This window comes from Pieris napi, chromosome 9 (assembly GCF_905475465.1).
Source record: "Pieris napi chromosome 9, ilPieNapi1.2, whole genome shotgun sequence".
Classification (NCBI taxonomy): domain Eukaryota; kingdom Metazoa; phylum Arthropoda; class Insecta; order Lepidoptera; family Pieridae; genus Pieris; species Pieris napi.
Window position 1 is genome coordinate 9,773,814 of NC_062242.1, and position 19,315 is coordinate 9,793,128.

Genomic DNA, 19,315 nt, shown 5'->3' on the forward strand with positions numbered 1-19,315 from the left:
AGGGCCTGGGACTAGTGCTAGACAGGCTACTTCTAATTAATTTGCGATATTTGTTATAAATAAGTGTTGTTTGATGATTTGCTGTTTTAAAAGAGTACCGAGAGTTTTTTACGCCGGCTTTTTCTCTCGGCCTACACCCTCTGTCTTCTTTGCCGATGAGTAGGGATGCCTTCAAATTTAATGACGTGGAATAAGTGATACATGTATCTTACGTTCCATAATAAACATATTTTATTTTTTTTTTTTTTATTAGAGATCAAGACTTGAAATAATTTTAGTGGGTAAACCAAAAGTAACGATTACAAATAAAAATTAAATAAACATGCAATGGGCTAAATAAAACATAATAATAATTAATAACCACAAATATATATGGCTGTCATAGTCATGTGTCAGACATAATATAATATTGTCAATTGACAATACCTATGAATTCTATTTCTGTGAACCACTAAGTACTAACTTGGTTAGTGTCAACTTTCAACTGTCAGTACCATGCACCAGTTTCACAACTGACAACACACAGTTGGTACAATAACAAAAATAAACATTATTTGTAGTTTACAAATAATATTTTAAGATACAATGGTGTGTGAAAAATGTGAGAAGAAACTAGGTCGTGTAATTACTCCGGATCCTTGGAAAACCGGCGCTAGAAACACTGTTGAATCTGGTGGTAGAAAAGTTGGGGAAAATAAAGCATTAACTGCGAAAAAAGGAAGATATAATCCATACACTTCTAAGTTTCATGAATGCAAGTAAGTACTGTCTTAAAATTTTAAATGTGTTAAACATTGTCATAATAAATAATTATTCTTGTGGCATTCCAGGATATGTCGAACTAAAGTACACCAAGTTGGATCACATTATTGCCAAGCATGCGCCTACAAAAAAGGAATTTGTGCTATGTGTGGAAAGAAAATATTAGAAACAGCCAACTATAGGCAAAGTTCAACATAGTGTTTATAACTCATAGTGCTTAATTCTGACTTAAAACTTTCTTAACTAGACATAATTTTGTTACATTTTGTAAGTACTAATAATACACCGGTTATCAACTAAATATAGGTTAGTCATTTTGCTGTTTATCAGAATTAGCACAAATGGCTCCTTTGTAAAACTTAAAACATAACTAAAAAGAATGTAAATTGTTAAACTAAGTGAAATAATGTTTAATTTAAAAAATTATTATTTTGCAGTCATAAAAAGAGTATATAATTTTGATTGAGAATTGGCAATAGCCGTTAGTTAAGCTGTTTCTGACTATAAGTAACAAATGTTTTTAAACAATTTAAAAACATATTTTGTTTTTATAGTTTTGGTAAGATTAAGAAAAAATTTAAACATTTATTATGACATTATATTTAATGTATAAAGTATCTGAATATACTTTTTATATAACTGACTCAAATTCACAATGCCTTATAAATAACATATTATTTAATTTAAAATTCACATTCTGAAATAATGTGAAAGTGTAATTGTATATAGTGATTTAAATATATTTCTGTAATTGTTTGTGTAAGATTGAATAAGTTTTTAAGCCCACATTGACATACTTGATATCTCCGTATGAAGAATGAAGTAAATTATTGATTTATAATGTGTTTTATGTTTTATTTTATAAGGTTTTTAAGTTTTCTTTCATAGAAGCACTAAAGTGGAATAGTTTAAATGAAAAATATGGATCATTACTCAGCTCTCTTGTTGATAAGAATGAAGAACGAATGGAAACACTCAATAAATTAATTCACTTGGACAATATAAATTATGGTGATCTCCTACGGAATATACTGCGTGAACAACCAGAAAATGTAGCTGTGGTCATTTTAAATGTATGTTTTTTTTTAATTTAGGCTCCTTTTTTATCATCCATCTAGGTTGCACAATAAAACCCTTGCAGAGTGGAATTATTACAACTTTTAAAATCTAATATTAAATGAAAATTTATTTTCTGACAGATTGCACAATAAAACCCTTGCAGAGTGGAATTATTACAACTTTTAAAATCTAATATTAAATGAAAATTTATTATTATTTGATATTTATTTTATGATAAGATATTTTTGTAGGAAAAAGACACTGCACAAGATGAATCTCTTTCAGAAATAACATCAAAAGAGAACTTCATTGAGCCTAAAAATCCTTTAAGATACAGAGACAGTTCAGATTCAGACTCCTTCTTCATAAAAGAACCAACTATTTATGGTCCAAACGATAAAATACCTATGGAAAATGCAAGAATTAGATGCCGCTATGCCTGCCGTAACGCATATAGAAGCGTGTGCAGGAGATTTAGAACTGAATGCACATCGGAAATGCGAAAATATTTCAGAAAAGAATGTCGTAAAGCCTGTCGTAGAAGGTTTTAAAATCAAAATATACTGAGTCTTTTGATATTTATTGTTTTTTTTAATCTTAATTTTTAAAACTGCTATATCTTTGTCTGTCTGCCAGTAGATTTTTAAGGACATTGTTCCTGGATTTGATATCTGAAATACAATTATTATTGTTTGGAGCAAGAACTTGTGGAACTTCCTTTTTACCTTCCGTTGACATCTCTTGGAACTATATTTAAGTGTTACTGATGTAATGTTCAGAGTGCGTGGTTGCATCACATATAGCTCGCAACCTTCATTGGGTCATTTATTAAAATTAAGGTCCAAAATATTATTAGAGGAAACTCTTTGGTAATATGCATACATATTATATCGTCATAGTTCGTTATTTAAAGTTGGCGTTGCTATGGTCTTGTTATGTTTTTATATTGTCACTTATTAATAAACTGGACTGCTGCACGCGACTACCGCTGCACACTTATAACCCAACAAAGGTTATGGGCCCAGACATAGTCCAGTAAATTAATAAAAAAAAAGGGGGAACTAGAGTGCTTAACCTAGTAACGATGGCGAGTGTGCGGATAGAATTACTAAGCCGTGATAATTACGACTCATGGCGAATCCAGGCCCATGCTCTATTGATCAAGAGCGATGTGTGGGGCTATGTGGATGGTAGCATTAAGAAGCCAGCAGAGGCGTTGCTTTGGGAAGCGGCGGATGCAAAGGCGAGAGCGGAGATTATTCTCTCAATAAGTCCAGGTGAGCTACGACACATTAAGGGGACGAGCACGTCGCGAGAATGCTGGTTAAAATTAGAAAGCATCTTCGCGTCTTCGGGTCCCGCTAAGAAAGCGACACTGTTAAAGCAGCTCATATTACACAAGATGTGTGAGGAGGACGACATGCGTGAATATCTGTTAAGCTTCTTTGAAGCCAAAGAAAAGTTACTAGACATGGACATAAATATAAATAATGATCTTGCATCTATTATTTTACTCTATAGTCTGCCCCCAAGTTATGAGAACTTTAGATGTGCGATGGAGACTAGAGATTCATTGCCAGACCCGAATTCTTTGAAAGTTAAAATTCTTGAAGAAGATGCCTCTAGGCGACAGCAAAGGAAGGAGACAGAGAGGGGGTCGTCAGCAATGTTCGCTAGGAGAAAAACCACGAAGAGTTCTACATCTAAAAATCCGCAGAATTATAAACCGGATCAAGCGTTTAAATTTAAATGTTACAGATGTCATAAATTTGGGCATAAAGCTTCGGAATGCCCGTGTAAAGGAACAAGGCAGGACTCAAAATGTGTTAGTGAGTTAGGTGCTAGTGAGAATTTTAACTCATGTGTTCTATCTGTTTCAGAGTGTAACGGAGTGATTGGTTCGGGATGTGGAGGAAACTGGCTCATAGATAGTGGGTGTACATCGCACCTTTGTAGATCGAAAGGAAAATTTGACACCTTGACAAATTGCAGTAGTAAGTTAAGTTTGGCCACCAATGTGAGTACATTTGCAAAAGGTAAAGGAACTGTGAGTTTGAATGGGGAGGTTCCGATAAAACTATCAGACACTTTATATGTTCCCGATTTGCGATGCAACTTAATTTCCGTATCTAAAATTACAAGCAAAGGTTTTAATGTAACTTTTAAGAAAGATTCAGCTTATGTAACCGATTCTGAAGGGAATATTAAGTTCATAGCAGATCGAAAAAACAACCTTTATTATATGCGGGAGGGCCATGCTTCTGTTTCTGCGATTTCCGAAACTAAGAACGATTTACTATCCTGGCACGAACGTTTAGGTCACTTAAATGTGAAGGATTTAATAAAAGTATTAGGTCATGTGGGCATTAAAGTTGATATGTCAAATATAAATATTTTATACGACTGTAAGTATTGTGTGCAGGGTAAGATGACTTCTTTCCCATTTTCCAAGTCGAGTGGACCATGTGACGAAAAACTGTCCATCATCCATTCCGATGTAGTTGGGCCAATTCGAAATGAAACTGTCGGTGGTGCAAAATATTTTGTCACGTTTATTGACGATTGTACTAGATGGTGCGAAGTTTACTTACTGAAGAGTAAGAGTGGTGTTCTGGAATGTTTCAAAGAATACAAGAGCTATGTTGAGAACCTTACCGCTAAGAGAATAAAGTATTTACAAACTGATAACGGTGGAGAATACTGTAATAATAAGTTTGATCAATTCCTGAAACAAGAGGGGATAATAAGAAGACTGACTATACCTCAAACCCCACAGCAGAATGGCGTAGCAGAACGAATGAACAGGACATTAGTTGAAATGGCTAGGTGTATGTTACTTTCATCTAATCTCTCAGCAGGTTTTTGGGGAGATGCTGTATTGGTGGCATGTCATATTAGGAATCGTTGTCCCACGAGTAGTTTGGGTGGTACAATTCCGTACGAGAAGTGGTTTGGCTCTCCAGTGAAGATTGAGTATCTTCAGAAGTTTGGAGCTGAAGTTTATGTTCTAGACAAGAGTCCAACCAAGGACAAATTTGCTGCCAGAAGTGTCAATGGAATATTTATTGGATATCCAATGAACCAAAAGGGATATAAGGTATGGATACCAGTAGACCATAAAACCATTATAGCTAGGGATGTGAAATTCTGCAAGACGAGGCTCGATACTAATGATGACAGGAAATCGGCAATTACTCATGATCCTTTTCAGCTAGATCAATTTTCTGCTGATGTTGATACACCGAAGCCGAAATATGTAGAGGTGGACGTAATACCAAGTACATCTTATTCAGGAACTCGAGAAATGATCGTGGAGACGACTGATTCACCCCTTGGTTCACCTTCTCTATGTCATGAGGAAGATAGTGAAATAGCGCAAGCTGATACAGAGGTAACGTATAAGAGAGGTCCCGGAAGACCAAAACTTCAGAAAGGCCAAGTTGGCCGACCTAAGAAGGTCTATAAAATGATACCCAATGATAATAATGGCCGTGCAGAAGAAACTTTACCTGAGGATGTTGCGTTGACTGTGGAAACTTCCTTAGGGGATGCCCTAAGTAGCGCTGAACGTGCTCTATGGGAGGAAGCAATATTGTCTGAGGTCAAAAGTCTTGTAAAAAATGAAACATGGGAAATTGTTCAAAAGCCGAGAAATCGAAAAGCGGTAGGATGCCGATATGTATTGACAACGAAGCTTAACGTTGACAAAACCGAGAAGAAGAAAGCACGGTTGGTAGCCAAGGGCTACAGTCAACGATATGGCATCGATTACCGAAACACTTTTTCACCTGTCGTCCGACTAGACACGATAAGACTGCTTACAGCGCTCGCGGTTGAATTAGACATGGAGATACACCAGTTGGATATCAATACTGCATATCTGAATGGATATCTTGACGAGGAAATTTATATGGAGGTTCCAGAATTGTTGACAGAGTGCTTAGGTAGAATTATTAAAGAAGAAAGAGACGAAAGCTTAAAAGAGCAGGCTCGTAAGATGTTAAATGATCTGAAGACAGGTGGAGATGTATGTCGATTGAAGAAATCACTGTATGGCTTGAAACAAGCTGGACGTCAATGGAACAAAAGACTTGACAATAAATTGAAGTCAATGCATTTTAAACAGTCTTTGAAGGAACCGTGTCTCTACTATTTGGACGGTAACTCCATTGATACGTCTATATACTTAGCGGTTTATGTTGATGATTTACTGATAGTTTCACGCAATAAAGGTCTCATACAATCTTTCAAAGATGAACTTTCCAAAGAGTTTGATTTAAAAGACTATGGACTGGCGAAATATATTTTAGGCATTGACATTGTCAAAAATGAGTATGCCACGAAACTGTCACAACAAAAATATATTAATGATTTGATGATAAAATTCGGCATGGAGAATTGTAAAGAAACAGTGACCACGCCGATGGGGGTGAATTTTAGACCCGATGGTTCACAAATTCCGCTGGAGAAGGAATGTCCATATAGAGAATTAATCGGAAGCTTGATTTATCTTTCAGCGGGAACTCGTCCGGATATCACACACGCCGTGACAAGATTAGCAGCGTTTTGTGATAATCCTGGACAGATACAGTGGAATGCGGTGAAAAGATTACTTCGTTATCTTAAGAGGACAGCCGATTATGGACTGATTTATCGAAAAACAGGTAAGAGCTTAATTGGTTATTCGGATGCTGACTGGGCAAATTGTCCTATAGATAGGAAGTCATACTCCGGGTATGCTTTTTTGTTAGGAGGGGCTGCGATTTCATGGAAATCCCAGAAACAGAAATGCGTAGCAACTTCAACGTGCGAAGCCGAATATATTAGTTTAAATTTGGCGATAAAAGAGGCAGTTTACCTGAATAGTCTTATGAAAGAGATAGGGTTGCGCGATTTCGGGAACATAGTGTTGTACTGCGATAATCAAGGTGCCTTATTTCTATCGGAGGATCCAGTCTTCCACGCCCGAACTAAACATTTCGATATTCAATATTATTTTATAAGAAGTGTTTTAAGGGAGAATACTGACATACAATTATCGTATGTGTCTACCGAGGAGATGGCGGCGGATGTGCTAACAAAAGCTTTACAAAGACAGAAACATTACCGCTGCATCTCAATGTTAGGTGTAGATTAAGATTGCATGTCTGTATATTTTTTGTAATGACTATTTAGTACATATTTGTTGTTAAATGTGTATGCAAATCAAGGGGGTGTATTAGAGGAAACTCTTTGGTAATTTGCATACATATTATATCGTCATAGTTCGTTATTTAAAGTTGGCGTTGCTATGGTCTTGTTATGTTTTTATATTGTCACTTATTAATAAACTGGACTGCTGCACGCGACTACCGCTGCACACTTATAACCCAACAAATATATTATTAGTACAAGCACGAATAATATGTCGACTGGTACAGACTTATTTTATCGAATAATAGAGTATACTTATATTAGAAATATGAACATAGCTGGTATATTGGGATTTTTTTTAATGAACCGCCGCGAAGTATATTATTTAGATAATTCGGCATGTTTTTAAAATAATAATTTTTTATTTTGTTTTTAATCATTGCTTAACACTAAATTAATAATTGTTTTCGAAAATGGAATCCTTTTGAAAATAAAACTTATACGACCAATCAATTTATTCCGTTGCAATTACACGGTATAGCGTAGCAAGTTTTGATACTACTTTAACAAAAACATCATGTGTAACTTGAAAATAAAAATCAACGGCTTATATTTTCTTGGAGTATTGATTGCAATGGTTTGTATATTTTTTCTACTTCTCATTTTTTACTACCTACTCCTATTTTTATACTAAATATATAAATCAGTTTTTATAAACCATTGGATCATTTTAGGATAATACTTGTTTAAAGGCTATTATTACAGTTGCTTCAGAGTTAAAATTATAAAAACCTATTTTTTAGCATATTTGCGACGCAGGCATATATCTAAAACCGATAGATCTAAGCGATATTGATGCAACAGAAAATATTGATACTTTACTTTTAGCTGTCGCACCGGTAAGTAATATTTATTTTAAAATTTTGATACCAGTATTAATAATACATTCAATATTAATATAATTAAACATCGTTCTTGACCCAGCTCTGTGCTCTCTCATTTCGCTTTTACTTCTAAACATACATGTTTTTATTGAGATAAAAACCACTTTCATTCCTGAGAAAGACATTTTCGTGACTAAAAAATGGAAGGGTTAATAATGTTCTTTAAAAAAAATGCATAAACTTACAGGACGAGCTAAGAACGGAGTTATCGCCAAACGATATAGAACCTTATAGATCATTTCCCAAGCGTCCTAACAGATCAAACGACTCATTAGAATTTCTAGGCGGCTTACAACTTGGTAAGACACAAGTAGAAATGTTAAGAAGATCATGGCGTGATTCCTGCAATCGAAAAGCAGCTAAACTCTGTCGGAAAGCTTGTATCAGTACATACAAAATTGTTTGTGGTGCATATTTGTGTAAGAGAGGTATGAAACGAAGCTTCAAAAGAGAGTGTAAAAGGAACTGTAGAGGGCGCTTTGCGTCCGGCTCACGGTCGGATACAGAATGAGAACGATATGATTGTCTTTATTGCATATTATTTAAAAAATACCTTATACTGTACTTATGGCTTTATACGAAAAGTTTATTAATTAAATTTGCTATGATATATAAATGTCAAACATTTCTTTAAAAAAAAAATCGAGTTTATGACAATAGGCGTTATCATTCAAAAATACATATACATAATTTTATCAATACCAATAAAAAATCAGTAACATTATTTTTTATTAGTTCGTTGTCCTTTGATGATTTTTAACAAAGTTAAAGCGTTTTTGATACAAAACTATTCGGGATATTAAATAAAACATATTTTAATACTTCATTTATTAACACTTACTTTATACTCTCACTTACAATAACCGATTTAATCAGTCTTATTTACAAAGGAATATAAAATTTATACCTATACATGAGCACTATTTTACAATCCCAATAACATATACTCATACTTTAAAAGTTAACGCAACATAACAAAAGTGATAGATTTTTATATGTAAAACTCGTTCAGCGCTTCTCGGACGTACATATTTGGATACATGCATAGTTCAAATAGAATTTGTGCGAATACTACATTGTCAAATGGATTGTAACTGTCAAAACTTTTTTATGTAATAGGAGGCAAACGGGCAGGAGGCTCACCTGATGTTAAGTGATACCGCCGCCCATGGACATTGCCAGAAGGCGCGCAATTGCGTTGCCGGCCTTTCAAGAATTGGTACGCTCTTTTCTTGAAGGACCCTAAGTCGAATTGGTTCGGAAATACTTCAGTGGGCAGCTGGTTCCACATAGTGGTGGTGCGCGGCAAAAACTGCCTTAGAAAACGCTCAGTTGTGGAACGACGAACGGCGAGGTGATACAGATGGTATAAAACGTCAAAAATTGACAAATGGAAACCAATATGACAGACGTCAAGTATAAGTTGGAGTGTTGTGATCTTAGAAGCGTAGTTTAGTATTCAATCCAACAAACCTTTTATATATACATAAAAACTTATGATATGTAGGTTAGGTACAATAGGGCCAAATTAAGAGACCGTAATTGACAGCTGTCAGTTTTAGCTTCACGTCCACTGACACAACAATGTAATAACGTTCAGTTCACTCGTTAGAACGAAAACTGTTCATTATTTTTTAAATGATTATATTGTCTTTATTACAATGAATTCCAACTTTGACTTAATTAATATATTATGCCATTACCTTATGAATTTTGATAGTGTCCAATGTATTAAGTTTTCAGTAGTCAGTTTTTTTTCATGATCAAAAATTTACATGACAAGCTCTCATTCAATATGGCAAAAAAAATAGTGTAAATATTTTTAAAGGGCATTAAATTAATACAGGCTCTTCGGACGTTGAGTTAAATGATCTATAGATCGTCATGATCGTAGAACAATGTCGGATTTGAATCATTTGATTTGATCATATTTGGATACTACATTGGCTACATTAAAAAAAAATCATGTGTTTTAAATTTCAAATTAATCAGTCGGTAAAGTAGAAAACTGTGTATTTTATTTATTTATTATTTTGTTTCAAAAGAAATGCTATTGTTTGCTTGTATGCCAATTTTCACAATTACAGAATACGAATTAAAAAAGTTATGACAAAAATCTAAGGGAGCGTTCAAGTATTACGTAACGAATTTTAGGGGTTCCCTAATCCGTTAACGTTCCAAATCCCGTTAACGTTTACAAAAGGACCCCCCCTTTTGTAAACGTTAACGGGATTGAATTACGCGTTATTGTTAATATTATTTTCGACTTTCCAGTACTTTACACCACATAATGGTATATTTTAGGTAAAAAGAGTCACCGGGTAGTCACGAAACGTTTTACTATTGGGTAAAGAAAAACGTTACGACGCGTTACATGGGGGGGGGGTCAATAATCTCCAAAAATTGCGTGACGTAATACTTGAACGCTCCCTAACATGATTATATTATTTTCAAATGGCTGCCCTGTAAAGTTTACTATTTGTCAGATCCGTCACTATTCTACGACTATGACGAGATGTTTCTAAACTCTAATTAACAGATGGCTGCTTATGCGCAAGATAAAGTGTAAAAATGCTTGTTAAAGCGCTTACTAAAAATATAACATCGAACCAGCGATGATAGAAGTTAAACTGCAAGTCACCCAACACTTGCGTCACGATAATCCTGTACTCCGGTGGCATATTCATCCGCATTAAAAGGACAGACGAGCAAAAATACATACCCATAATTTGAGCAAGTATCAAAACTATGATGTTCGATGATTTTGATGACGATATTTTGTAGAAGAACTGAAACAAAATACTATTTTATAAAAGTAAACAATTAGCATGATAATTATCATGTTGGTAGTAGTCTGTGCGTAAGAAAATCGTGGGTTATGTTGGCAACACTGTTAAGTCATTATAGTTTGACAGTAAGCTTGATACTGTATATGGAAAAATCAATAAATGGAATGACTCGTAGCAAATTATATAAGTTCGCATAACGTTTATTTTTACAGACTCTAACCTAATGCAAAAATAAATATCAAGGCAAACATAATTCTATCTCTTTCTTACGCATTAGAATAGCCTTATAAAATAAAGGACCTAGACATCGTCGTTTGCTACTTTAACGCAATATCTATATTATACTATGTGCGCTTTAGCATGGTGCGGGTAACAGTTGCTTAATTTTTCTTTGAATTTGATTTTATTTGTAGAACATTCTGGCTGGGTTAAATTTAAATTACTACAGTTATTAATAAATTAATATATTACAAACGTGGTACAGTTGAAATACTAAGTAATTTGTAAATCGCGGCAACTTTCAAGAGTAAAACGAAACCTTACTGAAACTCACCCGCACCAGCGCACATACTATACTTCTTGTTCTTTGATATTGTAAATAATGTTCTGTGCACAACACTATTATAGTTTTTAACCGGAAGTTGAATTTTAGAACTTCTTTTGGCGCGTTAGGGAAAAATGATGAGAGTAAATTTTTACGATGCGCGCGCACACCCTCACAAAAAACCGACGCCCTGAAGTTAGCTATAGTCAACATTTTAGTTTTTTCTAATTGTTTAATTAATTTTTGTTTATTGTGAAAAGTTTTATATCTTGTTACGCCAAAGAAGTATACTTCTAACGCGTGTAGATAAGTACACGCACGATTTTTTGTTTATCTATTGAATAATTACCCAATTGTGTAACCAACAAAACTTGCATTGGCATTTTGTTAATATTTTCATATATTTAAACTCACCTTAGTTAATGTTAATAGTAATCCACGTATGCTGGTCAGCACAATACAACCGACCAAGATAAATGAGACATGTTGGGACCAAAACGCAAGATCAATGTTCCATCCGAGCCAATGCACTACCAACTCTAAGCCTCGCGTCACAGGGTCCTTTTTACCAACTCGGTCGAACACTATGTTAATTGTCGACTGAAATGAGAATTAAAAAAAAAATGTATGCGTGTACTAGTGTATATGTTAACGTAAAATTGTAAACACCGTTAGATTGTAATCTATCTCGCGAGATTATAAACTGTCGAAAGATTGTGAACCTCAGCGTACTGCTTACAATTTAACGTATTATTATTCGGTAGATTGTACTACACTAACTTAGTTATCATTCAAACTTCTTTGGTCAATTACAGATTAATTTTTCTTCCCAACAATTTCATATAACTACCGAATAATAATACGTTAATTTGTAAGCAGTTCGTTGAGGTTCACAATCTTTCGACAGTTTACAATCTCGCGAGATAGATTACAATCTAACGGTTTTTACAATTTTACGGTGACATATACACGTAAGTGAAACTTCTTTATGACCTTACTTTTCGAAAAATGATATACTATATGCAATTTTACAGAAATTGGTTATATAGAGTTAAATTAGATAAAATTTAACAAAAGGCTTTTATTATCATAGACATGTATACAAATACAATTATTTCATTTTACCTTATTACTACTAAGATTATTACAGAATTGTATTATTTGTAATAATATTATTACCATGATTGTTATCGTTATTATATATTTTTGTTATTAATGGCTTCGAATCTCTTCGGATCAACCGTGGTAGGGACAAGAAAAAGATAAAAAAGTTTCACTTCAAAAGCCTTTGCGCTACAATTGTTGGTCTTGGTAAAGATTTCTGTATCGTGATACGCCTGTCACACAGACACAGACACACGCTGTCACGTGACTTTCTCACAATGTTTCCCTTCACAATACGAGGGTTTTAAACCTACATCCTCAGAGATGGGTGACCCATTCTCAAGATGCCACAATACACATTTTTCTTGATCACAGTTCTTTTCGTAACAAAGAATCATGCTGTGTTGAATTTTAATGCTCCAATTTTGTCCCAAGTAAAATAACTTTTTAAACTATAGTATTTTTTTTAGAACAGAGGACAAATAGGTCGAAGGCCTCATGTTAAGTGATTCCGCCGCTAGTGGACACTGTCAATGCCAGAGGGGTCGCGAGTGCGTTGCCGGCCTTTTAAGAATTGGTACGCTCTTTTCTTAAAGGACCGAAAGAAACGGATGAATCGTATTTAGTATTGGACTAAAGCTATTCCAAACAAATCTAACAGGCGATTAAAATCTCAACAATTAAAAACATTACGTAAAATTAATAAACATTTTATAATTAGTGTGAACCATCTAATATAGGAAATGTTATATGAAAGCGTCATAAATGTTCAAACCGAATTTAAAATACTTACAATGAAAATCTTCCATAAACAATACAAAGAGAAGAAGTATCCGAGGAAATTGAAGTATTTCCCTTGAAAAGTGGTGGACCATTCAATTTTCTCTCTCATAGTTCTAGCGTCATGTGCTTCGAGGAACAATTGTCTACTTAACTCCTCCAACCCAGCTATCTCTTGGCGAAGCTGTGAAATATCTAAAAATATATTTTAATTAAAAAATTTATATTATCTGTGTTTGTATTCTATCCATAGAGGATCGGTTATATATTATATCCCTTCAAAATCCCTTCAATTGATCAGCTAAGGCTTCTCAAGTTGATAAATTGAATTATTTATCTACATAGTTTAAAAAACAATAAACAAAAATATTTAGATGCGGTGTCTATATAATAATAGTAATTAAATCTCAATTAGAACAAACAATTACAAAAATCAGAAAACATTTCGCGCGTTTTTAATATTTTTCTAATTGTTTGTGCATAGACGTTTTTTAACAGCCAGTAACGTTGTCATAGATTATTCGAGATCCATCTCTTTGGTGAATTATCATATTCTTACAATATTCACATTCCAAATTCAAATCAGATTTAACCTCTGAAGATAAAAAATATTTATGAGTACTTTTTTTGTTCCATAGAATTTGTAATAACGTAAAAAAAAATACGTACGTCGACAAATTTTATTATTACTATACTATTGAGAAACAAGTCTACTAGTCTTACTTTCAGTCCCCTGACTTAATGGGTTAGTAATACTCCCAACACTAGACAAAATATTTGTCCAAAAACCCCTATTCTTCACATTTGACTGATCCATCATATAATTCTGTCTCGCTCCCACACTATTCGACTCAGCTAATGCTATCCTTTTCTTTTTAACTAAAATCATATCCATTGTTTGTAGCAGCTTTTTTTCTATTGACAATACATCTGATTGGGTAACTGGTCTGGAATTCAATATATTTCAAATAATATTTATATATATGATAGAATATGAGTATGCTAATATAAATTTCAAATACAAGCTAACCCAAAAACTGCTAATAGCATAGATTATTGGTATTGTTACTATGCCGTTTTGCATTATAAACATGGTAACATAATAATCCTGGTTTTAACTTTAAATGTATTGGCACACACTAGTATGATTAGTAATATATAGTATGGGGAGAAATTACTTATTCAAATTTCAGTTCTTTCTACTATCCTAAATCAAACACATTTAAGTATGAACCCCTTTGTAACTTTATTCCTTAAATGTTGTGGCATTAACTTAACTTATATTAAAATGATTACCTGATAAATATAGCCATGGATGTGTAGGGATAGTTGACAGCACCGAAACCAGATAGTAACGCCATTACAGTCACTCCTATTACGCCTATACGAGATACTCCTTGCTCTATAGAAAATATGCCCTGGAAATATTTATTAAAAAATTTAATAATGTTTCATTCATGTCTTTAAAGCATGTTGGTGATTACACGTCTGTGTGTAAAAGAAATTATATAGGCACCTTGCTATTGCAATAAATATTTGAGATTTTCTAGTACATAGTACAGTAGAACCTCTATAAGTCGAACATCAAGGGAGACGCCAAAAAATTCGAGTTATAGAGTTTTCAACTTATGGAGGATTTCGACTTAGGCGGATTTTGTTTCGACATAAAGAGTTTGAGGTTTATTCTTATAAATTTTGAGAGAGAGCAAACACGTGTTTCCATGAGTCATAAATTTATTATTGTATACTCCTAAAATGTTTTCTAAGAAACAATAGTGTACTCACATTGTCGGCAAGTTCTTAAAGTCGGTAACTTATTTTTGTTCGAACAATAGAGATAATAAATTCCAAATGATCAAGTTGTAAAGGTTGTAAAATAAAACGTTCCTATGTTCGAGATACAGAGGTCAAATTTAATTTTTCGAGTTATAGAGTGAAAATATGTACCAAAATGGCCTGGAGGGACTCGGTGATTATTTCGATTAACAGAGGGTCAAGATTTCAAGTAATGGAGGTTTTGGTGTTTTAAGGGAAGGGAACAAAAATTTTTTTCGAGATTCGGAGGTTTTTGACTTATCGAGGTTCGACTTAACGAGGTTCTACTGTATTTCATTACAAAAAAGGGTTGATAGAGCATTGAGTAACTCTATGTGGAAGTTAATATTTAAATTGATATTATTAATTACTTAAAATGTCATGTGGAACATGGTGTAATGGTTGCAGCTCCTTACAACCGTTGTGTAAAAAAAAAAAAAAAAAAAAAAAAAAAAAAACATGGCGATTAAAAAGAGTGGCGGAGAGTTTATTGCCAGTTCTTCTCTTCCGTTCTACGCCCTTGATTTGAGAACTGGCAGTAAATGTAAAATTAGAAGCATTAATATTTATATCTTTAATGACGAATCACAAGTGTACATTGTGTTACCTACGTGAATAAATGATTTTTGAATTTTGAATTTTTTGATATAAGTAGAAAATGAAATACCTGTTTAGGACTCAATATGGGAAATGGATCACCGATCTTCCAAAAGAAATATAAATATACTAGCCAAACAAATATTGTTAATGGCCGTATGTGCGATCTTGACACTGGAAAAGTAAAATAAGTTACAATAAGATATTTTTTATCTAAAGTTTCACTTATATATTAATAATTGGCAATGTAACTTTAAGTCCTAGATTCGAACACTGAGAAGCTATATCTACCATGTTATTCTCTATTACAAAATAACAAATCCTTGATAATAATCAACTACTACAGTGAAATTAGTCTCGAGAAATTTTTGCATATGTAGTGGTGTGTATATTACTCAGATCTTAGAGCGCGTTTCCACTATATCGTTCTGGCCTATACAAAAATGTTTCGATATCCTAACATTACTATTTAATATTATACTTATCCCTAGCAACACTCTGATTTTTGTTATCAATAAAAACAAGTTTTTATTTAAAAAAAAAGGTTTTGACTTTATAAAAAAAAGGTGTGTGCGCGATTCACACACGATAGAAGTGAAACTTCAAAGAGGAGAGACCGATATATATTTTTTTTTCCTTTCATCTAGGTTTTTAAAACTCCGGGGGGTCTACGGGGGGGTCAAAATTTATTTTTGGCCTAGGACGCACCGTTTCCGAGATATTTCAATCTAAAGCAAAAAATCGTCACTTGATAGTGGAAAGTGGAAACACGCACAAAACCAGAATAAACCAGTTTACGCTGTCCGCAGGTGCCACGTGCAGTCCGGCGTCAGTCGCTTGGTACTGTTAGAACATAAAGCACACATTTCATTCAAAAATTATAATTATTACGTTAATTGTTAAATTTTGTATTTGTTGATTGTTGTTATTGTTTGTTATTATTGTTATAATATTTGTTGAAGTGTTTAATTTGTGTGTAAGTGTTGCAACTTTATATTGTTAATTAAAAATGGCTCCAGTGTTAAAACATGGTCGAGGCAAGCCTTTGACTTCTCAAACTAAAGAAGTTTTGTACTGTTTGTACAAATATTTCGAAAATGAGTGTAATAACAACCCGAGCAGTATTATGACTCCCACTCAATTAGTTGCTAAATCAACGGGAATTTCAATAGCATCCGTCAGAAAGGTAGTATCAGAAAGCAAATGTCGACCTTCAGATCAGGAAGTAACATTTAAATCTCCTAAAAAGAAACCGAATCGTAAACCTACAATAGTAATCGATAACTTTGATCAGCAAGTTATCAGAAGAACAATTCATGACTTCCACATCACAAATAAAGAAATTCCCACTTTGAAAACTTTGCACGCAAAATTAAAAGAAGATATCGATTATAAAGGTTGTGTCAGCACGTTACGAAAACACGTCATGTCATTAGGTTTTAATTGGAAGCAAACAGAAGATAACCGGAAACTTCTTATGGAAAAACACGAAATTAGATACTTGCGAATTAATTATTTGATGAAAATTGCTGAATATCGTGAACAACGCCGACCAATTGTTTACACCGACGAAACATATATACATACATCACATACCCTCTCGAAATCTTGGTCAGATGGAAGCACTTCAGGTTTGAAGCAACATATATCGAAAGGCAACCGCTTAATCATTGTTCATGCCGGTGGTATGGATGGCTTTATACCAAATGCATTGCTTATGTTTAAAGCCAACCAAAAAAGTGGAGATTACCACGACAATATGAACTATGACAACTATTCAAGGTGGATTCAAACTCAATTAATACCCAACTTACAACCAAATAGTGTTGTTGTTGTTGACAACGCACCATATCATAACTCAATACAAAATCCTGCACCGAATAGTAATTCTAGAAAACAGCAAATGATTGACTGGCTGACATTGCGAAACATTGAGCATTCATCCACGTTGCTTAAGCCTCAATTATATGAACTGATTCTGCAAAACAAGGCGAGATTTGTAGAGTACAAGATAGACGAAATATTACGACAGCACGGTCATACTGTGCTGCGTTTACCACCATACCATCCGGAGTTTAATCCTATAGAAAATATATGGGGGATAGTGAAAACATATGTCGCAAAAAAGAATGTCGCAATGAATATGAAGGTTATAATGTCATTAGCTGAAGAAAAAATGAACGCCATAACTGTAGAGGAATGGAGAAAAGTTTGTCTGCATGCTATTGAGGAGGAAAACAAATATCAGGGTAGAGACGCAGCTTTAGACACAATATCAGAACGAATCATAATTAATTTAAATAATTCATCTGATGAAAGCGAGGATGGGGATGATTGTGATATGCCTGGGGTTGATGAATTATTAGAATAAAACATTTATGGCCGGAGAACACCTAATTCATACACGTCTTCACTGAAGTGAAAACCGGCATTCACTGCTTGTAATATTTGGAACTGGCTTATCTGCCTCATACAGTTCCATAGATTACAATGCAGTGGATACACATTTTCACGTCCGTATTAGTACGTAGTGCGTATGCGTAGACGTGTACGCATTTGGTGTGCTCCAGCCACAAACGTATATTACCTTTAAAAAAATAAAAACTAAAAATAAAATGTTGTTTTTTTTTTTATTTGCTGACCATACACTACTACAAACGCAAAAATTTCTCCAAGCTAATTTACCTGTACTATCTTTCTTAATATCAATTTGTTTATAAAATAACAACCAACTTAGACAATACTTGTTAATATGATGACAACTCACAAAATTGTATATTACTGATGCAATAGTAGGCAATGTAGAATGGTATCAGAGCAATCACCATAAATAGCAATGAATAAAGCCCCAAATTCCAATGGAAATATCTTGAACTGTAAAAAAACAGCATGTAAGCTATATAATACATTCCAACATCTTAAGTTAATTATTATAGTATTTATTGTTTAGTTAGTTTTTTGTCAAACAATGTATCTATATTCTTATATCATATATAATTCTAATGTTTAAGAATCCTATTCTATGTGTATGTAATTAAAGCTTAGTATTGGATGTTAAAGAAGTTGAGTACTGGACCAACTTAGATATTAAAGCAATGAAATTTGTCTTTATATTTGTAATTCTTACCATTTATGGTAAGATAGATATGAGTGATCCCATAAATAAAAGTGAGAGCTATTAGATTATGCTAAACTACACTTGAGTGATGTGTAAAATCATAACTTTACAAGCTAGCAAAGCTGGAAAATGTAATTTTAAGACTTACCTTGAATCTAAATAGCCAATAATCTCAAATATGATAAGTTCAAACATTGTACAGCTCAAAGCAAATGTAACAGAAAATATTAGCTGCACAAGACTATGGTGCACTTCATAGTCCCGGAATAATTGTTTCACAAAGAATATCCAACCGCCTATAAAAAATATTGCCTAAAATGAAACAAATCATATGAATAAGTTGTATATTATAATTCTTAAGAATCTACTCTTGTGAAGATTTTGGGACCATTTGATATTTATTATTGTTTTCTAATTTAACCGGGAATGGACCAGATATAAAGAGAAACTTATAACTAAATTTTCTTACTTGAGATATAAAAACTATTAATGTGTCTTCTAGGAAAGTCATTATTCTACTTTTTGATTGTTATTATTTATCCGTTTCAGCACACTGCTTGTTATAAATTAAATATTTATAAATGTTTTTTATTAATCTTAATCACAGCTTAGCTCAACACCGGTCATTGGTTACAGACTACAGTTTACTTAGTGTTTATACCAAATAATA

General features: G+C 33.5%; 2 protein-coding genes across 4 annotated transcripts; one reads left to right on the forward strand and one right to left on the reverse strand.

Moving 5' to 3' along the window:
- The first annotated feature begins 483 nt into the window (after nt 1-483).
- Nucleotides 484-2,399, forward strand: LOC125052709 (cysteine-rich PDZ-binding protein). 2 transcript variants are annotated; one of them, XR_007117477.1, is made up of 4 exons: nt 484-758; nt 831-1,321; nt 1,629-1,835; nt 2,073-2,399. XR_007117477.1 is itself a non-coding variant. In XM_047653699.1 (2 exons), exons 1-2 carry the CDS (start codon nt 586-588, stop codon nt 958-960), a joined length of 303 nt encoding a protein of 100 aa, XP_047509655.1. In that variant the 5' UTR covers nt 484-585; the 3' UTR covers nt 961-1,607. The 2 variants fall into 2 exon arrangements, 1 of the variants encoding a protein (XP_047509655.1); XM_047653699.1 differs by lacking the exons at nt 1,629-1,835; nt 2,073-2,399 and having other exon boundaries at nt 831-1,607.
- Nucleotides 2,400-9,949: 7,550 nt separating this feature from the next.
- Nucleotides 9,950-19,307, reverse strand: LOC125052248 (Golgi pH regulator). 2 transcript variants are annotated; one of them, XR_007117425.1, is made up of 10 exons: nt 19,115-19,307; nt 18,794-18,957; nt 18,295-18,401; nt 15,598-15,701; nt 14,412-14,533; nt 13,839-14,062; nt 13,129-13,310; nt 11,646-11,831; nt 10,329-10,687; nt 9,991-10,015 (listed from the first exon to the last, which is right to left on the reverse strand). XR_007117425.1 is itself a non-coding variant. In XM_047652967.1 (9 exons), the coding sequence occupies exons 1-9, from the start codon at nt 19,154-19,156 to the stop codon at nt 10,427-10,429; spliced, it is 1,392 nt and encodes a 463-aa protein (XP_047508923.1). In that variant the 5' UTR covers nt 19,157-19,307; the 3' UTR covers nt 9,950-10,426. The 2 variants fall into 2 exon arrangements, 1 of the variants encoding a protein (XP_047508923.1); XM_047652967.1 differs by having other exon boundaries at nt 9,950-10,687.
- Nucleotides 19,308-19,315: the final 8 nt, after the last annotated feature.

Excerpts from the sequence above, each read along its gene's own strand:
- LOC125052709 (XM_047653699.1), top strand. The coding sequence starts at position 586 with ATGGTGTGTGAAAAATGTGAGAAGAAACTAGGTCGTGTAATTACTCCG. Across the intron at positions 759-830 it reads TCTAAGTTTCATGAATGCAA|GATATGTCGAACTAAAGTAC; the intron begins GTAAGTACTGTC and ends GTGGCATTCCAG.
- LOC125052248 (XM_047652967.1), bottom strand. The coding sequence starts at position 19,156 with ATGACTTTCCTAGAAGACACATTAATAGTTTTTATATCTCAA. Across the intron at positions 14,534-15,597 it reads CCATATTGAGTCCTAAACAG|GGCATATTTTCTATAGAGCA; the intron begins GTATTTCATTTT and ends AAATATTTCCAG. Across the intron at positions 13,311-13,838 it reads ATTAAGTCAGGGGACTGAAA|ATATTTCACAGCTTCGCCAA; the intron begins GTAAGACTAGTA and ends ATATATTTTTAG.